At 39.0% G+C, this 24720-nt stretch overlaps 1 protein-coding gene across 12 annotated transcripts in view; it reads right to left on the reverse strand.

Moving 5' to 3' along the window:
• Positions 1–24720, reverse strand: part of TMEM182 (transmembrane protein 182) — a 250522-nt gene that overhangs the window by 185171 nt on the left and 40631 nt on the right. For all 12 annotated transcript variants that reach the window (XM_063788931.1, XM_024354609.3, XM_063788933.1 and 9 more), the window contains one exon: positions 3448–3585. In XM_063788931.1, coding sequence (XP_063645001.1) covers positions 3448–3585 — 138 coding nt within the window. The remainder of the gene's footprint in view (positions 1–3447; positions 3586–24720) is intronic.

The raw sequence follows: 24720 nt of genomic DNA on the forward strand, positions 1-24720 counted from the left end.
GCCTCTGTTTCTTTGCTTTCATGCCACTGAAAGCCTGCTTCAAGCTAGCCCACCCCCTTTTTGAAGTGTGTATAAAGTTCAAGAGCTGTCTTTGTTCTGGGCCCAGTCTCAGGATGTTAATCCACTGGGTCTGAGTGCACTCCATAAAATCCTCCTGCTTTACCCTGAGGTCTCTCTGGTCCTCCTGATTCCCGCAACAGTGCCACGAAGGAAATTATAATAAAAGTCAAATGTAAAGTAAGTGTCCTCTGAATCACCTAGTTTCATGGCTTTGAAAATGGGAACACCTTGGACACCTCAGAACTTCTCGGGGCTTTTGCATGAAGTCCTGAGCAAGGAAACACTTGGCCCTTTACCATAAGCAACACAAGGTTCATTTAAAAAAACTGACATGTATAATTATTGTGTCAATTAAAAATCACAATAAAAACAAAAAGAAAAAATCCACCAGTTACAGGTGTATGGATATATGAGTACATTAAATGCTTTATCCTCCTACACAGTTCTCAGCCAACCATAATTCTTCACATATATTGCTTTTTGCACAAATTGCAAAATGGAAAAAGACCAACAATTTTTTTCAAAGCTACTAAACACACACATACACACACACACACACACACACACAACTGTCCAAAACCAGAACGAAAACCAGGATCAAAGCAGTTCTGAGTTTAAAACGATCATGCTGCCCATAATACATTATCACTAAACTATGGTGATTACATGTTCCCTCTATTGAAAAACTGTGGTTACAAAAAAAAAAAAAAAGCAAGGAAAAAGAAGAAACAAATATTTGTACATGTAAACAGAGCACTGTTATTTCTGGGAAGACCATAGAAAAATGCGTACCCTTACTGGAACTTTGAAAAGGGAAAGGATAAAGTGTCGTTTGGGTGAGAAAAATTTTTTTGGCCAAGAAGATGTTCAGTTTTAAGGGATATAAGGATATGGGATTTGGTCCTATGGAATTATGAATTCAAGCAGAGGGATGATAATTTATCAGATCTAAGTGAAAAAAGCCAGACACAAAACTCCACATATCGTGTGATTTCATTCATAGGAAATATTCAGAATAGGCAAACCCATACAGACAGAAAGTAGATTAGAGGTTTCTTAGAGCTGGTCAGGAGAGAAGGAGAGTAGAAAACAAGGTTTCTCTTTGGAGTAATAAAGATATTCCGAAGTCAGAGAGTGGTGATTCTTGCACAGCTCTGTGAATGTACTAAAACCCTACTCTGAATTATACACATCAAAATGGTAGGTTATATGTTGATTACATCTCAGTACAAAAGGCTTTTATAATGAAGAGCTCTAATGGCTAAATCCAGTGAAAGAAAACAGTTCAAATAAAAGACAAAAGAAAGAATGGTTTAACAGGGTTCTTCTCAGATTGAGTTTTTTTTTTTTAGCTCTTTAAACTGTTGGGGCTCAGGAAACAAAACCCCAAAATGAAGCCCCAGCAGCAGCCTCAGGAGCAAAAGTTTTTCTCTGACCTTCTCCTGCCCTCCTGCCTCCCAGTCCTGTTCTCTCCCGAGGCTGGCCTTAGAAACCACAAAGGTCCCCTCTCCACAAAGGTGAATCATAGAAACCAGAACTCCTTTCCCCAAAGCCAGCCATGAAACCTGAACATATTACTCTAACTCTCCCTCCACCTTTCTGTGTAAAAATTGGCCACAAAGGACAAAGGAATTGACCTGACCTACCTTGTTTGCCAATTCCAGAGAGGGTCCTGCCCCACACCCAGAAGGAAGGCGTGCTGCTCAGTGAGGCCATGAAGAAGCTAAACGGACAGGCCTCGCTGGGTTCCCCACTTAGTCTATGACCATTAGATCCTACCCTTTTTGTCCAATCATATTTCTACACAGCTGCCCATCCTTTGTTGAACCTAAGCATAAAAATGGACAATTTGCCCATATCTTTTTGGGTCTTCAATCTGAAAGCTCCCAGGTATACACATTAAATTACATGTACGCCTTTTCTTCAATTAATCTGCCTTTTGCAAGTGGATTTTTCAGGGAACCTTCTGTTCCTCTTGGCCCCTACAAAATACAGGATCTAGATCTGATTATTATTTTTATTCCATCTGCAGAATTAAGCACAATCTTATGCAGAAAGTATTGTGTTACCTGAGCACTGATGAAATGACACTGGGCAGCATCACAAGCCATCTTTCCAATGATTAGAAGGACAATAACCTTCTCCATTCTGTTCCTTTCCTTCAACTGTCACTACAGTGTCACCTAGGAGCAGTCTGTCACTCTGGTTTGATGTTACAATACAGCACAGTATGTACAGTTTGGTCTCAGTCATACTGAAGTTTGGCTAGTTTTCTAGAATTATCTTTACAAATAATAGCCTGTGCTTATGTTTCCAAGTTAATAGTCTGGCTTTTACTTCCTAATTAAATGAAAAGGGCTTAAAATTCACAAGACTCACCTCTTCAATTACTTTTCTATTTGTAGTGTGATCATTTTAGCAGAAATTAAATTAGTTAGAAACCTAACTAAAATAAATGCAAGCTTCACACAGAAAATAATATATTCAGATAATTCATATGGATCACAATTAATTAATTTTTTTTGTTTTTTAGACAAAGTCTCGCTCTGTCATCCAGGCTGAAGTGCAGTGGCACAATCTCGCTCAGTGCAACCTCCGCCTCCCGAGTTCAAGTGATTCGCCTGCCTCAGCCTCCTGAGTAGCTGGGATTACAGGCACATGCCACCACACCTGGCTAATTTTTTGTATTTTTAGTAGAAACAGGGTTTCACCATGTTGGCCAGGCTGTTCTCAAACTCCTGACTTCAAGTGATGCACCCACCTTAGCCTCCCAAAGTGCTGGGACTACAGGTGTGAGCCACCACACCTGGCATCAACAAACAATTAAGAAAACGAATGGTAGTGATGTAGAAAAATATTTTTGTACCTATGATAAATCATGAGTGTATACTTATCATAAATATCATCACAGGGCTATCTTTGAAGAGCTCAGAAAATGCCTACCCATATCATATGCTGATATGTTACAGAGACTTATGTTATGATCCCCATTTACAGACAGAAAATTAATAGGGTAAGAGGTTAACAGTCTCTTACACACCTTGGAGTGAGTCAGTGACAGAGTTTTCTCCTCTAAGCCTCAGTGTTCTCCTCTTTATAATAATGGCCTTACAGTGAGCAGAGACTATCATGATGGTTAAATGTGTCAGCACATTTTCCACATTTAACATTGTGGAAAAGGGAAAGTCCCTGAAAAGTGTCCGACACACAGTTAGTGTTCAAGAAGTATTGTATGCAAATATTATTAGTTAGTGTTCAAGAAGTATTGTATACAAATATTATTGTGTTACTGTTACTAGAAGGCTGACGCCTGAATATAGAAATGAAAAATAGAAAGACATGAAGAAAAACCATGGCTGAAAGTCATACCCATTGCACTGTACGTACCTGCAGCAATATATGAGCCTCCCCCAGCTTTGTAGAGAAAATGGCTGGCGAAGGGGGCTGCACAGATGATCAAAAAGCTTGCGATGACTACAGCAACTACCCCCAGGAGCATCAGGACTGCCCAGAAACCACGGTAAACTGGAGACCCCAGGAGGAAAAGAGAAAAGAAAGAAAAATACACTTAGATTGTGTACACAGCAGATTGTCACAGTCAGTTGCTTTCATCTTCATTTTTCTAATTTCAGCTATGGCACTGCTAGATAGAATGCCAGGGATGGGTCTGAACAAACAGGAGATCTTATCAGATGACCTTGGAATCAGTGATGTCCAAGCTGGTGACCTTCAATCAACTCCTCTTGCTCAATGTTTGTACCACACACATGCTTAATATACTGTGGGAGCTCTTTTTTCCATCACGATTTTCCATTTTAGAAGCAAGAAGACCTAAGGTTCTTGCTTCTAAAGAGTTCCCCCATTTAAGTACCCAGTTAGGTAGCATAGAAGTGTTTCATACCGAATGTCCAAACGCATGTAAATGCATTCACATTATTTACAAACACTACCTCACATCTTCTTCTAAGATATATTTGTACCATGATTATCTCTGAGAGCTGATAATAGTCACTCCAAGCCCCTAACCATAACAAAAATATCCACTTCTATTTAGATTGTTGGCTCTATAGAAAACAGTCTAAGGCAATAAAAAATGACAAGCAAAACCATAAAAGAAGTTCGTTTAGCTATACTTTCCAAGCAAATCTGATAATTTAAATCAGATGTATTTAAGGCTTACCTCTTTCTATTAATATTTTCACTTAGATTCAAAATGAGAAGTATAGGAGTCTATAGGAGTCAAGGACAAGCAAGGCTAAGTTAATGGAAACAGCTGGTGAGAAATAGTAGGTTTGGTGATATATGGTAATCAAACAAAAAGGAATTCTAACGATCATTTTTGAGTTGGATAATTACCAATCTTAACCAATTTCATCATTTCCAAAAGGATAAAATGCTAAAATAAATTCTTGATAGTATAGATGGGGGAACGCTCAGTGAAACATATTAGTCAAGTTATATTTTAAGAAAATATACAACTTGATAAGAAGGAAAAGAATATTTTTTTTTCTCAAGAAGCCTTCCTGGCAAAGAAGAAATCTATCAATCAACTGGAGTTTTACAGGAAAGAGGATGGGAGGATGGAAATTTGAGAAGAGGAGTCACCTCAGTTAAATGGAAAAGGAAGGCTCGGATTTTTATGTGAATAACCAAGTCCTGAAAACAGGAATACATGATAGGCTTTCACTTCCCATACCAGGGCTGGCCACTTGGCATGGTTTCCAGGGCTGCTGTGTTAGACAATATTCTGCAGTTGTATTCAGGCTCAGCAGGGAACAGGGCAGTGAAGAGATACTAATGTCAGCTTTGAGTATGGAAATTACGAGTTGCAGAGTGTGGCCAAATAGTTGCTGTCCTTGTCCTACCACAGTTTATTAGGCAATTGGTGAGTCTCACATTTTACATTTTCATTTACTTCATTGAGAAATAGGTTGAGGTTATCTTTCACAGGACAGCTTCTGTGCCAAGTGCTAGGGGTATAATCATTAACAACAAGAAGCAGCTCAGAGAATAAGAAATCCATTCTACGGCTGTACTGATCACAACTAAAACTAGGTAAGTATGACAAGCAACCATATAAGGACTGAAAGTAAATAATAGCAAGTGGAGTGAGAAGGAAAGTCAAGTCTTAACAGAGATCAAGTTGCAAAGTTATCTGATTTTCTTCTTTTTTCTTCATGGATTTGGCCTGAAGGCAAGCGAATTGGGAACTGTGTAAAAGGTGCGAATAGCAAAAATCTTTAGTTGAATTCATTTCCTAGAAATCTAGGAAAATAGCCCCCTAAAGCCAGAGTAAATCCCCATGTTTATTTTTTCCTCTTTTTATTCCCTTAGTCCTGCCTCCAGATCAGCTTTAAATACAGGTCTGCACTGCTGCCCCAGTGGAGGCGTGGGCACTTACAATCCCAAATGATGACCCAACCCTCTAGATAGAGGAACCACAAAAAGGAACCCTCATTGTGCAAAGAGGAGGGAGGAATCATGGTTATGTTTTTTCCCCTTTCTCTTGCTGCTTGCTATGTGTCATGGCTGCATGGAACTGTGCCACAGCGCAGGAGGCCAGAACTCAGAATTCAACCTTTCTGGCCAGAGAAACTGGGAAAAAGGGTCCGAGGAGCCAGAGGGTGTAAAGAAAATCCCACAGAGAAAAGAGCTAAAGAAAAGACTCTAAAATTCCACGTTTGAACCTACACAAGTACCAAGCACACCCCCAAGTTGCACATGCACAGGAAACAGACCAAGAAGCATAGCAAAGTCTTTAAGAACCAAATTACAGTTTGAAGACCATCCAGGTTCCAGAGCAAGCCCTGAGTGGTGTGCGCCCCAGGGTGCACAGCACAAACAGCATCACATAGACTTTGAAAAATGAATTGAAATTGAAACTGCCACCACAGAAGAAAGGGACAGATTGGGTTGGTTGATTGCCTGCTGAAAAAATAATAATAATCAAATTTTTAAAAATCAACATTATCCAGAGAATTTTAACAGTGAATTCTCCACTGAATTTAACACTTTGAATTTTGACAACATAAAATTCAAGGTGTCCAGGATACAACCTGAAATTACTTGATATACCAACAATAATGAAAATCTGATCAATTATCAAAGAGACAGCCAACCCAAAGATGATTTAGATATATGAATTATCAGACAGACTTGAAAATAGTTATTAGAACCATTTTCTATAGACTGGGGTGAATACTCTTGAAATAAATAGAAAGAAATTATAAGGTCTATAAATTACAAAAATAAATTTTTAGAATTAGAAAACACAATATCTGAAATTAAACCCATGCAATGCAGTCAATAATAAAACAGGGATGAGAGAGGACAGAGTAAGTGAACTTGAAAATAAAGCAATAAAAATTATTCAATATGAGAAACAGAAAGAAAAAAGATTGAAAACAAAATAAATGAAGTTTCAAAGGCTTGTGGAACAATATCAGAAGTTCTCACATTTGTGTCATTGGAGTCCTAAAGCAGAGGCCGTAGATATTGGTGAAGAAAAAATATTCATAAAAATAATGCCTGAAAACTTTCCAAATGTGATGAAACACAAATTTACAGATACAGGATACTCAGCAAACTCCAAAGAGAATAAACTCCTATAAATTAGTCAAGACACACAATAATAAAATTACCAAAAACTCTAAACAAAAAAAAAGTCTTGAAAGCAGCCAGAGGAAGAAATCATTACATAAAACATATGGGTAAATAATCCCAAGGCTCTAACTTTCTCATCAAGAATGATGGAAGCCAAAAGACAGTGGGAAAACATTTTTAAGCTGCTGAAAGAAAAGACCTTTAACTAAAATTCTGCACGTGGTGAAAATATAGAAATAAGGGTAGGGTGAAGCCATTTGTGAAGAAGGAAAGAGTAGAATGTGTTATCAACAGACCTGTTCTACAGGAAATGCTAAAGGAAGTTCTTTGGGCTAAAGAGAAATGACACCGGAGTGCACGTTAAACTTCAGAAACAGAGGAAGAGCAGCAGAAACGATTAATATCCATGTAAATAAAGCAGAATCTATTTCTTGTCTTAGTTTATTTAAAAGATATTTGTTAAAATTTAAAAAATCAGCACAATACAGTAGAAAAACATAGGTGTTGGAGTCAGAGTGACCTGAGTATTTACCACTTTCTTGCAAGGTAACTTTGGACCAGTTACTGAAACTCCTAGAAGTCTCTTTTTCTGTAAAATAGAGATGTTTGTGTCCATCCTTTAGAACTATTAGAAGAATGACTTACAATGTATGCGAAGTGTGTGGCATATAATAAGAAACCAATAAAAGGCATTTCTTTTTTTCTTTTTCTCTTTGAGACAGAGTCTTGCTCTGTCATACAGGCTGGAGTGCAGTCATGTAATCACAGCTCACTGCAGCCTCAAGCTCCTGGGTTCAAACAATCCTCCTGCCACCTTCACCCAAAGTACAGGGATTATAGGCATGAGCCACCATGTGTGGTGGCTTCTATTGCTATTATTATCAAGATTGCATTATCACTGCACAGCAGGGGGTCTTGTGTTCAGCAACAGGAACATGGATTCTTTCCCTTAGCTTGTATGGTCAGCCCTCTGTATCTGGGTTTTGCATCTGTGGATTCAACCAACCATGGATCAAAAATATTTAGGAAAAACACAACAAAAAATGTCAATACAACAATAAAAATCATATAAATTGTAAAACAATACAGTACAGCAACAATTTACCTAGTACTTGCATTGTAGTAGATATTAGAAGTAATTTAGAGATGATTTAAAGTATACAGGAGGATGTGCATAAGTTATATGCAAATACTATGCCATTTTATATCAGGGACTTGAGTGTTCACAGATTTTCATATCCTCAGGGGGATGGGTCCGGGAAACAATTATATGTGGATGCTGAGGGACAACTGGATGGCTGTACACTGTTTCTGATGTGCCACTGAGGTTGGAACATCTCTTTAAATGATACCTTAGAGTGCAGTAGTCATGTTTGGGCAAAGTAGACTACTGATACAGAAAGTTCTACGAAGTTCTCATACCATCTCTCATGGGAACGTTTTCTGTCCATTTACCTCCTAAAAAGGTAGTGGCCATGTTCCATATCACATGACTCTACTCCTACAAACCTAAAACACCAGTAAATGGGAGCAGATACCTGACACACAGCCAATGCACGATGACCTCTGACCCATGCCTTCTGAAGAACAGTTTGAAAGATGAATTGGAATCATGCCTGTGATCCCCTAGGAACTGGAAAACTGAGAATGCGAGGTGATGAGCAGCAGAGCAGAAGCTCACAGGAGGCACTGACAGCCCGATCCAGATGAGCCAGGGAAGCCCAGGCTCAAGGATCCTGAACCAGGTCACACAGACGGCAGAGGAAGCAGCAGGAGCGTCAAGGCAGCGGGCAGTGGAGGGGATGCAAGAAAGGGAGGAGACACACGATGAAGCAGAGGAAGAAACAGACAGCAAGACAGAAGTGTGGAAAAAATGCGCCCCAGAATGCTGTCATTCCTGACCACTGCGAGTCCCTGCCCTTTCATTTGCTCTAGCAAAGGAGCCCAGCTTTTGATTCTGAATCCCCTGTACAAAGCAGGAACCACAGATTGGTATTTAAAGGAAGGGAGGGCCTTGGCTGCCTGGAGAGCTTTGATCACATAGAAATAGCCTCCAAGTCAGATGCCTGAGTGCCGTCACCATGTGCTTTGTTTCCTGCCTATGCTTCTAACATTCAAAAGTGCATAACATCAAGCATATTACAAAATTTGTTGGAACTTCCTATTTTCTAGCTAATTATATTACATAGTTTTCACATGCACCATACTTCGATTGCAGAATTAAAATATGCAGTCATAATAAATAATTGTCTTGTAGAATTGCATAGAGTTCATGCACTCTCTAAAGTAAAACTGAGCCAATCAGAAAATCTTCAACACATAGTGAATTAAGCACATTCATTTGGGAACTGAAACATGATATGGGAGCTTCTCTGCTTATTAATTGTGTGACTATGATAGACTTTAGTTTTCTAATGCAGAAAGCAGTATTCTTTTCATAGGTTTATAGTGAGGATTAATTGATATAATATATGAAAAGCGGCTGCAGGTAGTAAGCACTCAAGTATATTTTCTATGATTCTTATTAATTATGACACCTTGTAATAAAATGGTCTTGTCAACAATGTGGCTGATACTAACAAATATCATCCAATCTCATGGATCTAGGTTGGAGATAGGCTTTAAATTATTTATATATATATATGAACATACACATATGCACACACACACATATATTAACACTGAAAACTGAAAGACTGTCCTTAGAGGCTATAAATGTGTGTGTGTGTGTGTGTGTATACACACATATAAAATTATATATATATATTTTTAGGTATATATAAAATTTTATATTCCTATACAATTTTTGGAGGATATTTTTGTTTGGTTAGTGATTTATATCATTTCAGTCTCTTAGATCTTGACTGTATCTCAGAGAAAACTGAGTTGGTTTTCTTGTTCTTTATATGAGCTTGTAAAACTACACAGCCTTGTCTTTGAAGATTTTGGACTGTGCCTAGTAGAAGTATCTCTAAAAATCCATTTGTCTCATTAGATACAATTCAATGTTTAACTTAAATAATATTGAACTTCTATTAGTGCCTATTAGAACATGAAGCAAGATTTACAATGGAAATACATTTACATGTAATCTATACAATCACAACGTGGATAATTAAAGGAAAGCACATGTGAATCTGTGAAAGGATTAAAGAATTAAAGAATGGTTTTAAAGAGAGTAAGTTCTGCTGATTTTTCAGTCAATTGGTAAATTGGCCTATGAAGAGCTCCTTGGGCAGGTGCTGAAATGAGGATGGCGGCCAATCAGTCCAACAACAGATGTTGTATAAATAGTTCTGGAGAATTCAGTTTATTTTCCCAAACAGATTAAACTTTTACAGAATTACATTTTCTAGCAACTTATTTCAAAACCTTATTCTAGTAGATCTAGACTGAAAATCATCAGCTAAAAGTGTACTGAAATATGATATCAACATATTCTGTGTAACTATATCATTTCATATTTTTCTAACATTTCCCTGTATACATAATATTTTCTAGTAATTATTTGAGAAGTATTCTGTTGTTTATTTATAAATAAAACGGGCTGGGCACGGTGGCTCACGCCTGTAATCCCAGCACCTTGGGAGGCCGAGGCAGGCAGATCATTTGAGGTCAGGAGTTCAAGACCAGCCTGGCCAACATGGTGAAATCCCATTTCTACAAAAAATACAAAAATTAGCCAGGCATGGTGGCATACGCCTGTAATCCCAGCTACTCGGGAGGCTGAGGCAGGAGAATAGCTTGAACCCGGGAGGTGGAGGTTGCAGTGAGCCGAGATGGTGCCACTACACTCCAGCCTGGGCAACAGAGCGAAACTCCATCTCAAAAAAAAATTCAATAAATAAGTTAACTAATAAAATAAAACAGTCATTGAATCATTAGACATTGTCTAGTTTGTTAAATAGAGGATTTAGGGAATGTAAATCCATGTTCCTGATGTCTCAATTTTATCCATAAAAATATATAATAGAAAGAGTATTAACTGTATCACAAATTCAAATATCAGATTCAAGCATAGGTCAAAGGAGCTCATGTCTTGGGTATATCTGAAAGGTCAAATTCAAAGTGATGTGAGTAGGCAGTACAGGGAAATGTCTGTTAAAAATCCTTCAGCAAGGAAACTTAAAAATAACCAAAAACTACAGGACAATGAAGGCCATGAAGTAAAGTTGACTATTAATTATGCACACTAACATGTGAGTGTGTCTGTATGAGTGTGCTTCTGCATATCTATGTGCCTTTTTGTGCATGTGTGAAGATTATCACAGGCAAGAAGCTAGTGGCAGAATGGGAATCTGTTCTGAATTCAATGGAAAAAGTTAGGAAAGTAAAGCCCCATAGTATTTCTTTTTCCAGAGAAATAGAGTAAAAAATGCACTAAAACCTCATTAATTTAGATGATAGGCAAAAGCAGCCTGACGTTTTAACTGTAGCTGATTTTAGAATAAGTTCCATTCCAAGCCATTCAAATCCATCCAACAACTCAAACTGGTGTCTCATCAGGGGCCTCTAAGAGGGGCCTTGCCAGGCTTGCTTAGCAAATGGGCACAGTGCTGACAACCAGAAGCCACTTAATTTAGCAAACATATGCTGAGGGCTTTCTACGTGCAAGGCACCAAAAACTGCCAGAGTAAGACATAATCCTTGCCCTCGCAAGTTCTTTTCCCCAGAAGGAAAAGCATATTTGCTTTTTTTAACGCTGGGTGCTAAACATACCTAGCAGAGGTATGCTTGAATATTATGGTGTCGAATGGCAGGAAAGACCATGATTTCAGGGCTGAGTAGCAGTGAGAAAGGGCATATGGTGCTGGGTCTCAGCGTTTGTCTACAATTCATGGGGCAGAAGGCAGGAGCAAGGCCATGCCAATCAGAGAGGGAAAGAGTTCCATGGAATGTGGGGTAAGAAGCTGCTCCCTGCGGCTGCCACCGGGTGGATGAGGGGAAGAGAAAATGGGGAACCTGGAAAAGTGGTTGAGGCTTTGTTTTCCCTTCCAAGGAGCTGGTCCTCTATCACATGGGTGTCGGGGGTACTCAAGACCATTAATCAGAGACACCAATCCAACTGGTATCAGAGTATCCCTGTTGTAAGCATACAGAGAATGAACTGCTAGGAAAAAGAATAGAACAAGGAAAAGCTAATTAAGGTAGCTATTGTAGCAAGCCCAAGTGGCAGCTCTTAAAAGACTGACCCAGAGCTAAGCAGCTGGGATGGAGATGACATAAGCTTTGGTGTTACTGTTGTTACAGGTGGTGAGAAACCAGGAAGAATCAAGAGCGTCTCTACGGGTTTTCATTTGCAAGCAAAACCAGTTTGTTCTGTTAAGATATTTAAACATTTCCTCTTGATTTTGCATAATATAATTTGCAGAACAAACCTTCTTTCATAGAGGGTATAGAGAGAAAAGTCAACCCAAATGATCACAATTCCAAATTTGTAGTGTTTTGATAAGTGATTTTGTTGTACATACAAAAATGTAAATATTTTATTTGCAGCTTAAAGATAAACTTAAGTGTTATTCATTTTTCAAAACTTGCTATATTGCCTCAGACACCCACAAAGCTAGTTCATAAAGCTAATCCTGTGTTTCGACACATCCTCAAGCACACGCAGTGTGAAGTGCTATAAAATGTTCCAAATGAAGCCAAAACAAAACACGCCACTACCCCCCACCTCCCTCGCAGCAAATGAGGGCCGCCAGCATATGTCGCCTCGCTTTAGGCAATGTGCTTCTGTTGTGCAGGCCAGCAAGCCTGGCCTTCATCTCCATACACTGCTTGTCTTGGCAGTGTCGGGCAGGTCTAAAAATACAGTAGTGCCTGCACCAAAGCAGAAGGACAGGCTGTACAGTATCTCTGCATCTGAACCCCACAATCGTGAACATGCCAAGCAAAGTCCAGTGCTCAGCGTGGCCCATTGATTTGTTTTCTGGACGCTAAGAACTCTGAGATCAGATGAAGTTTATTAACCTCCCACCCTTAAACTGGCCCGATTCAGGAGATGCTTCAGGGAGGAAGCACACTGGGCAGAAGGGGGAGGGATTCCACCTTCCACTCTGGCAGTGACCTTGAGAAAGTCCTTGAAGCAGGAGAAGCATGAGTTTCTTCACACAGGGTTGAAAGCATGCCCAAGTTCATTATCTCACTTGCTCCTTCTAAGGAGCCTGGGGGTTAGGAGGGAGGCTTCCTGGGTGCCAGGAAGGGTGGCTTTGCAGTATTAGTGGTCCTATGGGTGGTGGCTGCAGTAACAGGAGTAATAATAGTCCAATGCAACTTTGAAACAGCTGTCACCAGAATCCTCAAGGTCACAGAGCTGAGGGGACTGAGGTCCTGTGTACAAAGCCACTCAGTGTCCACCCCAGGGGACCAGGTGAGCACACAGGGCCAAATCTCCAGCTCCAAGGTCCTCCCCTGCCCGCATCTCCCTCAGTAGGGAAGGGAGGCAAGTCAGTTGTCCCCATTGCTGCCACACATCAGAACCACCTGGAGAGCCAAAACAAAACACCCATGCTAGGATTCCAAACCAGACCAGCTGAATGAGGACCCCTAAGGGTGGGCACAGGCATCAGTGTTTTCGAAAGCCCAGTAAAGCTGGGTGCAGTGGCACACTGTGTAATCCCTGTTACACAGGAGGATCACTTGAGCCCAGGAGTTCAAATCCAGCCTGGGCAACATAGCAAGACATTCTCCACCGCCACCCTTGTCTCTCAAAAATAAACAAATATTTTTAATAATAAATTTTAAAAAATAAAGCCCACTGGTACACTGTGATACGCAGCCAGATTAAGAAAGGTAAGACTCCTGGTCCCTCTGAGTGGCTAGTTTTAAAAAGCAGGTTCTGCAAGTCAGGCAATGGCTTAGCCCTCACATCTGTTCTTTCCTCTGTCTTCCCAGCAATCTCTATGTTGTATTTTACAGATGAGGCTCAGAGAGGTTAAGGCACATTCCAGAAATTAAAGAGCCAGTAAAGGATAGGTTCAAGATTTTAATTCAGGGCTATCTGGAGAATCCACTATCACTAGTCTTATGCTTGTTGTGTTTCTCAAAGTTGCTTGGCACTGATCCCTCTGTATCTTCTAGGTTCAAATCTTCCCATTCTGGCTCCTCCTGCTATGTCCGCCAGAAATTTTGAAAAAATGCTGAAGTCTTCTGAAGGAAAAGTTATTACCATCCTTCAAGGCCCTTCTTTGCAATCCTGTTTCCTCTAACTAGAATAAATAGACTTCCTACTTACCATGGACTGAATGTGCTCACTCACTCAAATTCATATGTTGAACCCCTAACCCCCAAAGTGTGAGAGAATCTGAAGATGGAGACTTGAGGAAGTAAATAAATTTAGATGAGGTTATGAGAGTAGGGTCCTCATGATGGGATTAGTGACTTTATGAGAAGAGGAGGAAAGAGTTCATTCTCTTTCTGCCAGCAAGAGTACAAAATACAAAGCCATCTGCAACCCTGAAGAGAGCCCTGCTCAAACCCAGCCATGCTGGCACCCTGATCTTGGACTTCACACCTTCAGAGTGATGAGAAATAAATGTCTTGTTTAAGCCGCCAGACTGTGGTATTTTGTTACAGCAGTCCAAGTTGATGAAAGCACGTCTTCTCCTTCATCTGAGAAAGCATCCTTCCTTCCTTAAAGGGACATCACGGAGAGAGTTACTTCCTTACCTCCACTAAAGGCAGGAACGTGTAGAATCATTCAGAATAGAGGTATATTCAAGAGTTGGAATACCCTTTACTGGGTGTACGACCTTGGCCAAATTACTTGGCTTCTCCATGCCTCAGTTTCCTTCCCTAAAATGTGATGATTAATACTTATTTTATAATTAGGATGATTGGGATGAAGGTCAGCGCTAACTGAATGCCAGTCAATAGACTGAGCACTGTACTGCCATTCCCTGTGCAATCCCCCTCCACTTCCTGATTGTGAGTGTCCGGGACTCAGTCTTGCTCATCTCTCTAAACCCAGTGGAAGCTTTATGGTTGGCATGTAATAGGTGCTCAATAAAATATGAGTAAGTAGAGAATCAATAATTTACCACTCAATACCCCCTGTAATCCCAAGGTTAATGAGATATTCAATGGCCATGGAACAGAGTGAAGCAAACTCATTCAAAATGGAAATGAATCCAGGATCTTGACCTCACTGTCACAATCACTGGAGAATCTTTATCATGTAAATCCCTATGAAAGAGAAGCAGGCCTTGGAAAAAGAAGAGCTAAGGTATCAAGGGATCCAATGTTAACACCTGAGTACTAAGTAAGAGAGCTCAGGCCAGACGCGGTGGCTCACACCTGTAATACCAACACTTTGGGAGGCCAAGGCAGGTGGATCACGAGGTCAGGAGTTCAAGACCAGCCTCACCAAGATGGTGAAACCTTGTCTCTTCTAAAAACACAAAAATTAGCCAGGTGCGGTGGCAGGCACCTGTAATCCCAGGTACTCAGGAGGCTGAGGCAGGAGAATCACTTGAATCCGGGTGGCAGAGGTTACAGTGAGCTGAGATCACACCACTGCATTCCCGCCTGGGCGACAAAAAACAACAACAACAACAACAACAAAACAGATTGCTGAGTGCTATGTAATCTTCCTCTCCATGTGCCTGAATTCCAGTGCTTCAAATGAATCAAGAACATCAGGGACTTCTGTAAATCCTCCTGCCCAATTCTAAAACTGCCAGAAAAGACAAATTTCCTCATTCACTGATTTCCTTAAAAAAAAAAAAAAAATTAATCTACACCTGAAAAGACCTGTGATCTTTTAGACTAAGCCATGATAGGAACATTTTAAGACTACTTTATTCTTATACTTTTTTAAACACTAAATTGGAATCTGCTTGCTTTGGCTTTTGTACAGACAGTAGAAAATAATTATAGCAAAGGTTTATTTACTTAGTTGTAAGTATTCTAGGTCCCCCGAGTCTTCATTTTCATAATTTTTAGGTGATTTGCCTCATAAACATCTAACATCCAAGAAATCACATTTCCCCAGGAAACTTATAGTCTTTTATGATATTGTTATTACACATCTTGGAATCTTTCTCTTAGGTATGTGAATTAAAAGTAGTTTCTACGATTTCTGTATCAGAAAAGTTAGTTCAGAAATTTCATAGTACTAAAATGATTTGATATTTTCCACTCTATTTGCATTATAAGACACCCAGCAAAAGGAGTGGTTAACAACTAAATTGAGTTCCACACTCTCATTTACATGCTTGAGCACTGATTGAAAATCTACCTTGTATCAGCTACTGTGCTAGGCTAGGCGAGCACTTATTGGTGATACACTATGAAAAAGTACAATATGTGCCACCAAGCAGTCTAAAAGGAAAGAAATATACAATTAGATGGCTATCGGCTATGCCAAGTGCAAGGAAAGACTATGGATGGTTTATTATGCCAGAATAGAGAAAGGGTGCAATCTTAGTATATTGCATAAAAGCTCTTTGGGGGAGGTGATTCTTAAAGGGGAGAGTGGGACTGGCCTGAAAATGGAAACAGCAGAGCAGGCAGTAAGAAGAAAGGGGACTGAGGAGGAGTGGGGAGTGGTGCTTGGAGGAGCTCAGCTTGCAGGTGCAGAACAGTGAAAAGCTTTGGCTTCAGGGAAGTAGCTGGAGGGAGAATGTAAGGAACACGTCATACTGGTCCTTTTATGATGTGCTCATTTTTCAGTGGAACATTTTGGCCCAAGTGGCATGAACTTTTCATACAAATGATATTGTCGGAGGTGTTGGAACCAGAGCAACTCCATCTCGAGCTGGGTAAGATGAGGCTGAAACCTACTGGGCTGCATTCCTAGATGATTAAGGCATTCTAAGTCACAGGACAAGATAGAAGGTCAGCACAAAATACAAGTCATAAAGACCTTGCTGATAAAACAGGTTGCAGTAAAGAAGCTGGCAAAAACCCACCAAAACCAAGATGGCGATGAGAGTGACCTCTGGTTGTCCTCGCTGCTACACACCCACCAGCACCATGACAGTTTACAAATGCCATGGCAATGTCAGGAAGTTACCCTATATGGTCTAAAAAGGGGAGGCATGAATAATCCACCCTTTGTTTAGCATATAAACAGGAAATAACCATAAAAATGGACAACCAGCAGCCCTAAGGGCTGCTCTGTCTATGGAGTAGCCATTCTTTTATTCCTCAACTTTCCTAATAAGCTTGCTTTCACTTTACTCTACAGACTCACCCTGAAGTCTTTCTTCGCGAGATCCAAGAACCCTCTTGGGGTCTGGATCTGGACACCTTTTCTATAACAATATTAAAAAAAATCACTGACTAACTTAACATTGGCTGTTTGTCCACATGGAGCTTCAGTCCATCGATATCAACACCACTGACAAATGCTTGCAGTCTGGTTTCACATGGGAGTGTTTTCAGTAAGAAAAATAGACCAAAAAAAAAAAAAAAAAGGTAGAAAAACACATACTTTCTTTTCTTTCTTACAGAGCCTTATATTTTCCTGATGCTTTTTTCTTAAGTGGTAAAATACTGTGAGACAAAGGCACGGAAAACTCTGACAATACTTTCTGTAAATTAGTCTACCCAGTGGGGAAATTGACATGATCAAGGGACCTTATAGATAAATTTGAATAAAAAGGGAGAGGTACAAAAAGTTTCTAGGAAGAAAATAAAGATACAGAGATAAGAGTAGCTATCAGCTGATGGGCCGAGAGGGTTGTACCTGCAAATAGTGGCCCGTGTCTGCCAGCAGATGCCTTGGAAAAATACTTGGCTGGTTCAGAATCAGGTCCCGCGTAGTTTGGAATGTGAACCACATACAAACAGCCAGGGTAAGATGAGTGTCTCGTTGGGACAGACAAGATAGCTGAGACATAGCTAGCATCTCTGGCAGGGCAAGCATACCTCATTATCCTGGAACAAACGTGTGCAGTTTATTTATTCACAGGCGGAGAGTCACATTTTCTTTACTTATCAAGAAACATGATCATTGCTGTTTTTTTGTTTTTTTAGAGACAGCTTCTCACTATGTTGCTTAGGCTAGAGTGCAGGGCTGTTCACAGGCATGATCATAGCTCACTACAGCCTCAAAATCCTGTGCTCAAGAGATCCTCCCACTTCAGACTCCTGAGTTGCTGGAACTAAAAAGCACACCATTGCACCCAACAGATCGTTGGTGTTTAATGTCAGCATTCACTGAGTGCAGTACCTCCCTGGGCATCTTTTACGGACTTGGCTCTTCTAGGGATGGAGCTAAAGGAATGTGGTGGAAATGTCTGCTGGTAGCCTTGAGTTGTCCTCACTGACCTGACAACTATTTGCTGTGCCTTCTTTAGAAGCAAGTCACTTAACCAGCCCCCTTAGTTTTCTGTTTGTTTCTCCATAAAAAGAGAATCAACAGCATCAGAAGTCACTTCCGACTCTTCTGCTTAGAGTCCCAGCATGTAGATTGTCAATATTTCTTTTTGATAATGAACTGCATACATTGAACTTTCCAGTTTCTATTTGAAAAAACCAGCCATCTAAAATTGCCCATTTTACGCAGGAAATCATTGCAAAAATCAAACATAGTGTTCCCATAGCTACTCTGTATACGGTTTAGGAGGGGGTTTCATTTTCCTTATTTATTTGCAGTGATAGGATATATCTTTGGAAGACTTCCTCTCTAGCTACTCAACATAGCAAGCTGTTACAGCAAACACCCTCCATAGTGCATAACAACAGCTGTTGCTCTGGAAACAAGTTAACACTTTGCTTTCCATAAGACATTTCACTTTCCTTAACAATATTAAATCTATGGTTTATTGGTGTAAATAACAGCCTTGGCATTGGCTATGTACAGACTTGAAGCAATGAACTTGGGTACTAGAAAAACCACCTGATAAAAATCAATTATATTTAAAAATATTAACACTTAAAAGTCACTGTAATTTTATCCCCATGTCCCCAAACTTGTTTCTAAATAGAAAAAAAAAAAAGATATTGATGCTCTATACAAAACTAAAAAGTAAAATAACAGAGCTTACCAAATCTTCCCTAATTAACAAATAGATCTTGTTTTAAAGTGACTATTGCTCATGAGGAACACGAATCATAAATATTTTTTAAATGTTCTAAAGTTGACTACGAAAAAAGTTATGGAACTGGAGGCAGCTCGCCGATCTTTGGGTGAGAGACCTAACTTCTTTGTTTCCTTGGCTTCAGATGAAATCCTTGGCTTTCAAGTAGTCCTGATGTACTACTATGAGGTAGTGTATTAAGATTCAAGGGGGCAATATATAAAAAGTAAAGTATGATTGCATAAAATACAAGCCCCATATATGTTTTCATCATTCCATTTAATTTGAAATAAAAATGAAATAAAGTCATTTATTGTGGTATTAATAATTTTTATAAAATAGCAAATAAAAATTATTTTTCTATTTTTATTATTAAATTATCAATATGTTAGTAGGGTTTTCTTTTATTTTTTATTTTTTATGGAGTTTTACTCTTGTCACCCAGGCTGGAGTGCAATGGCACTATCTCGGCTCACTGTAACCTCCACCTCCCAGGTTCAAGTGATTCTCCTGCCTCTCAAGTGATTCTCCTGCCTCAGCCTACCATATGGCTGGGATTACATGCACCGGCCACCACACCTGGCTAATTTTTGTATTTTTAGTAGAGATGGGGTTTCGCCATGTTGGCCACGCTGGTCTCAAACTCCCGACATCAGGTGATTCACCTGCCTCGGCCTCCCAAAGTGTTGGGATTACAGGAGTGAGCCACCACGCCTGGCCAATATATTAGTAGGTTTCAATAAGTAGAGAGAAGAAACAAGAAACAAATAAATAGGTCTGATCAAATTACTATGGTGCCTTTGAGCAGTTTATGGCTCTAATTGTTGATAACTTCACTGGATCAAATTCCTCATCCCAGCACTGGAGTTCAAGCAGTACTAAAGCTTACCTTTTATGAATGATATAAAATGTGATGGTGAGCTTGATAAGTAAAAATCCCATGAGGCAAAACCTTACGTCAAATGTTTTTCTACTTTGCTCTGGACAACCTACTAAATCCAAGGATCAGATTTCGGTTGCGCCTTCCTCTACTTCTCAGCAGTATTTGGTCCATCTCATCATTCCCTGCCCTGAAAAAAACATTCATCATGATTCCTGACTCCCAAGCTGCCCATCCTTAGTCTCCTTTGCTGGCCCCTACTCTTATCCCTGACCTTGTAACAATGGAGCATCCTAGGGCTCAGTCCTTGGACTGATCTCCCTTCTCTCTGCACTCATTCTCACATGGTTTAGTCTTATCCCACAGCTTTATAACCTCCATGCCATGACGCTTAAATGCACAGTTCCTGCCCAGACCTCCACCTTCAACTCCAGACTCTGCAATCCAAAAGCCTACAAAACTCCACTATGTATCTTAAATGTAACATGTTCAAAAACTGCAAATCATCTTCTTAAAAATCAGCTCAACCTCGGTCTTCCTTCTCCATCTCTACTAATAGCAACTCCATCCCTCCAATTGCTAAGGACAAAAAAGAGTCATTAATGACTGCTCTTTCCCTTACACCCCATACCCAGCCCATCAGTTAATCCAGTCAGCTGTTCCTTCAGAATATAACCAGATAAAGTTAACTTCTGCTTCCAGGAAGATGAAGTAGACACACTTGACCCTATTCCTTCTAGTAAGTACAACTAATAACTCTGGACATTTCCTATAAAACAAGCCTAAGAAGTCTCTAGAAGGAGGACAGCAGAAGACAGGCTGGCAAGGGACTTTGAGACCCAAGGAACACCACTGGGTCTGGTGAGTTTTCTGAGTTTTCGTATTGCCCATATATTTTAGACTTAGTGATGGAAAAGCCAGCAAGCCAGAATCAACAATGGTCACAGATTAAAAAACAAACAAAATGCCCATCCAAAGGACCAGGTAAAGGATAGCATGCCAAGGCAAAAAACTTTTAGAAAATAACCCCTCTACTTTGACCAAACACTACAAAATACTGCAGTCCCACTGCTACAAGCAAAAACTGAGAGTGTACACTTTCTCCTCCACAGTTTGTAACAAGGTGTCTCAACCACATCCCCTCCACACCCACAAGTCCAGGTCATATCAGAGAAAGCTGAATAAGGAGCCTGGACTTTCATCCCTGCAGGGTGGTCATGAGGTCACCCTCCACAGTGATAGTAGAGACCATATAGGGTGCTAAGACTTCTACTTCTAAGAGGTAGAAATGAAGTAGCCCCTTCTAACTAGAGTGGTGTCATAGGAGGCCTAGTGGAGGGTCAGGACCCTCACCACCCCCACTGCATAATGCCCCCCCACCACCTTTGTCAGCAGAAGCTATGGTTAGAGCTGTAATGAGGTCTTGCCCAGCGAGACTGGTATCAGAGGAAGCATCATGGGAGGCCAGAACCCTCACTAGCACTCAGCAGCAACAGGGAGCCTCTCTCTACCGCAGGTAACAGAAGAGGCTTAGGGGATGCCTGGAGTTAATGAGGCAATGCCTACTCCTTCCTTCACTGGGGTAGTATGAAAGGAAGCCAACTAAAACAAAAGATTTAAATAAGATCCATAGTCTTATAATATTCAGAAAGTTCAGGCTTCAATAAAAAAATCATTAGTAATACCAAGAACCAGGAAAATCACCACTTCAGTGAAAAAGAATAATCATTAGACACTAATGCTGAGATGTCAGAGATGATGAAATTATCTGAAGAAGATTTGGAAATAGCCATGATACAAAAAAAAAAAAAAAAAAAAGTCTTCAATGGCAAATGTGAAAATGCTTGAGCCAAATTTTTTTTCCCAAGACAGAGTTTCACTCTTATTGGCCAGGCTGGAGTGCAATGACGCAATCTCGGCTCACTGCAACCTCCGCCTCCTGGGTTCAGGCGATTCTCCTGCCTCAGCCTCCCGAGTAGCTGGGATTACAGGCACCCACCGCCACACCCAGCTAGCTAACTTTTCTGTATTTTTAGTAGAGAGGGTGTTTCATCATGTTGGCCAGGCTGGTCTCAAACTCCTGACTTCGGGTGATCCACCTGCCTCGGCCTCCCAAAATGCTGGGATTACAAGCATGAGCCACCACACCCAGCCTTGAGCCAAATTAAAAAAAAAAAAAGAAATAGAAAGTATGAAGAACCAAATGGAAATTTTAGAATTGGAAGATATAATTACTAAAATGAAAACCTTAACATATGTGTTTTACAGCAGAATGAAGGGGACAGAGAAAACAGTAAGTTAACTTCAAGATTGAGTAATGAAAATTATCCAATCTAAAAAGCAGAAAGAAAATAGACTTAAAAAATGAACAAAAACTGACAGATCTGTAGAATTATAACAAAAGGTCTAACATTCACGTCTCCTAAATCTCAGAAGAGCAGAAGAAATAGGACAGGGCTGAAAAAGTATTCAAGGAAATAATGACTGAAAATTTCTAAAGTCATCAAAAGACATAAATCTAAAGTATTGAGGAGCTAAGCAAAGTCCAAACAGGATAAACCCAAAGAAATACACACCAAAACATGTGACAATTAAACTTCTTAAAACTAAAGGCAAAGAAAAATCCTGAAAGCAGGGATGGAGGAACAACACCTTACATAAAGGGAAAAAGAACTTGAATGACAGTGGATATTTTATCAGAAACCAGGAAGGTCAGGAAAAAGTGGCATAACATTTTTCAAGCACTAAAAGAAAAAAAAATTGTTAACCCCAAAATTTATACCTACCAAAAAATATAATTCAGTAATGAAAGGAAAATCAAGACATCCTCAGATGAATGAAAACTAAGATTTGTCACCAACAGAATTACTAAGAAGATAAAAGGAGTTTTCTAAACAAAAGCAAAATAACAGAAAAACACCAGAAAGGAAGGAAAAACAATGGAAAGAGTAAAAATATGGGTAAATACAATATATATTCTTCCTCCTAAGTTTTCTAAACGATGTTTGATGATTGAAGCAAAAAGAGTAAGATGTTGCATGCAGTTCTCAACATATGTAGAAGAAATATGTGAGAATTATAATTGCTAGAGGGTAAAGGAACATAAAGAAGGTAAAGTTTTGCACTTTACTTACATTGGTAAATGTCAACATCGATAGACCATAATAACATGTATTTATGATGTAATAGCTAAACCGATGATTATAGAAGTTATACAAAGAGATACACTCAAGACCACTATAGATAAATCAAAATAGAATTCTAAAAATATTTCAAGTAACTCCTAGGAAGGCAGGAAAAGAAAGCAGAGAAATATAGAAGGCAAAAATCAATATGATAGAATTAAGCAATAACATATCAATAATAATGTTAAATATAAATGGTCTAAATACATCAACTAAAGGCACAGCTTCCCAGACCAGATTTTTATAAAAAATCACCCAATTATACATTGTCTATAAGACACTTACTTCAAATTTGGTGATATAGGTAAGTTGAAGGTAAAGAATGAAAAAGTGTTATATCATTCAAATATTAATTAAAAGAATGTAGGAGTCACTATATTAATATAAGATCAAGAAGACTTCACCACAAAGAAAACTACTAAAAACATCACATATTGATAAAAAGCTCAATCTACTAAGAAGACATAGCAATCCTAAATGTGTATGTATAAAAAAAAACAGAGCTATAAAATATGTGAAGCAAAACCTGATGGAACTGAAAAGGGAGATAGACAAATCCACAATTTTAACTGGAGACTTCGACACCTCTCTCTTACTAGTTGATGGAACAACTACATAGAAAACTAGAAAATATACAGAAAAACTAGACAACATCATCAACCAACAGAATCTAACTAATCAACATTTATAGAATACAATAAAACTACAGAATATGCATTCTTTTCAAGTGCCAAGGAACATATACCAATACTGATCATATCCCAAGCTGTAAAACAAATCTCAACCATTTTAAAAGAATTGAAATTATATGGATTATGTTCTTTGCCCACAATTGAATGAACTAGAAATCAATGACAGAAACGTAGTACTGGAAGTCATAGTCTGTGCAATAAAGCAAAAAAAAAAAAAAGAAAAAGAGAAAAAGAAAAAAAATGAAATAAAAGACATTTAAATAAGAAAGAAGAAATAAAATTGTCCCTATTTGCAAATGACATGATTATCTATGTAGGAAATCTCCAAAAATCTCCAGAAATTTCTAGAACTAATAAGTAAATTCAGCATATTTGCAGGAAAGCAAGCTAAACATTTAAAAATCTATCGTAGTAGAAAAACGAAGACTGACACAATCCACCTTCAATACTTACTATCAAGCTAGAATAACAAAGGAATTGTAGTATTGGTAAAAGAATAAATAGATCAATGGAACAGAAAAGAGAGCCCAGAAAGAGACCTACACAAATATAATCAACTAATCTGACAAAAAGGCAAAGGAAATTCAATGGAGAAAGTCATTTTTTCCATAAATGGTGCTGACACAATTGAAAATCCATATGCAAAATAATGAACCTAGACACAGATCTTACACCTTTCACAAAATTTGACTCAAAATAAATCATAGATCTAAATGTAAAATGCTAAACCTTAAAACTCCTTGAAAATAAGGGAAACTCTAGGGAATCTTGGGTTGGGTAATGACTTTTTAGATACAATACGAAAAGCATCACCCAAGAAAAAAAACAGAGACAAATTGGACTTTATTAAAATTTAAAATTTCTGCTCTGTGAACGACACTGTTAAGAAAATGAAAAGAAAAGCCACAAACTGGGATAATTTTTTTTAAAAAAACATGTATCCAATACAGGACTGGTACTGAAAATATGCAAAGAAATCTTAAAATTCAAGAATAAAAAACCAAACAATCCAATTAGAAACTGAGAGAATTTAACAGAAGCCTCACAAAAGAAGAAATACAGATAGTAAATAAGCATAAGAAAAGATGTTCAACATCATATGTCATTAGAGAATTGCAGATTAAAACAATGAGATGCTACTACACACCTATTCGAATGGCTAAGTCCAAAAGCACCGACAACACCAAATGCTGACAAGGATATAGAACAACAGTAACTCATTCATTACTGGTGAGAATGCAAAATGGTATGGTCTCTTTGGAAGACCGCTTCGC

The sequence above is a fragment of the Pan troglodytes genome, chromosome 12, assembly GCF_028858775.2.
Source record: "Pan troglodytes isolate AG18354 chromosome 12, NHGRI_mPanTro3-v2.0_pri, whole genome shotgun sequence".
NCBI lineage: Eukaryota > Metazoa > Chordata > Mammalia > Primates > Hominidae > Pan > Pan troglodytes.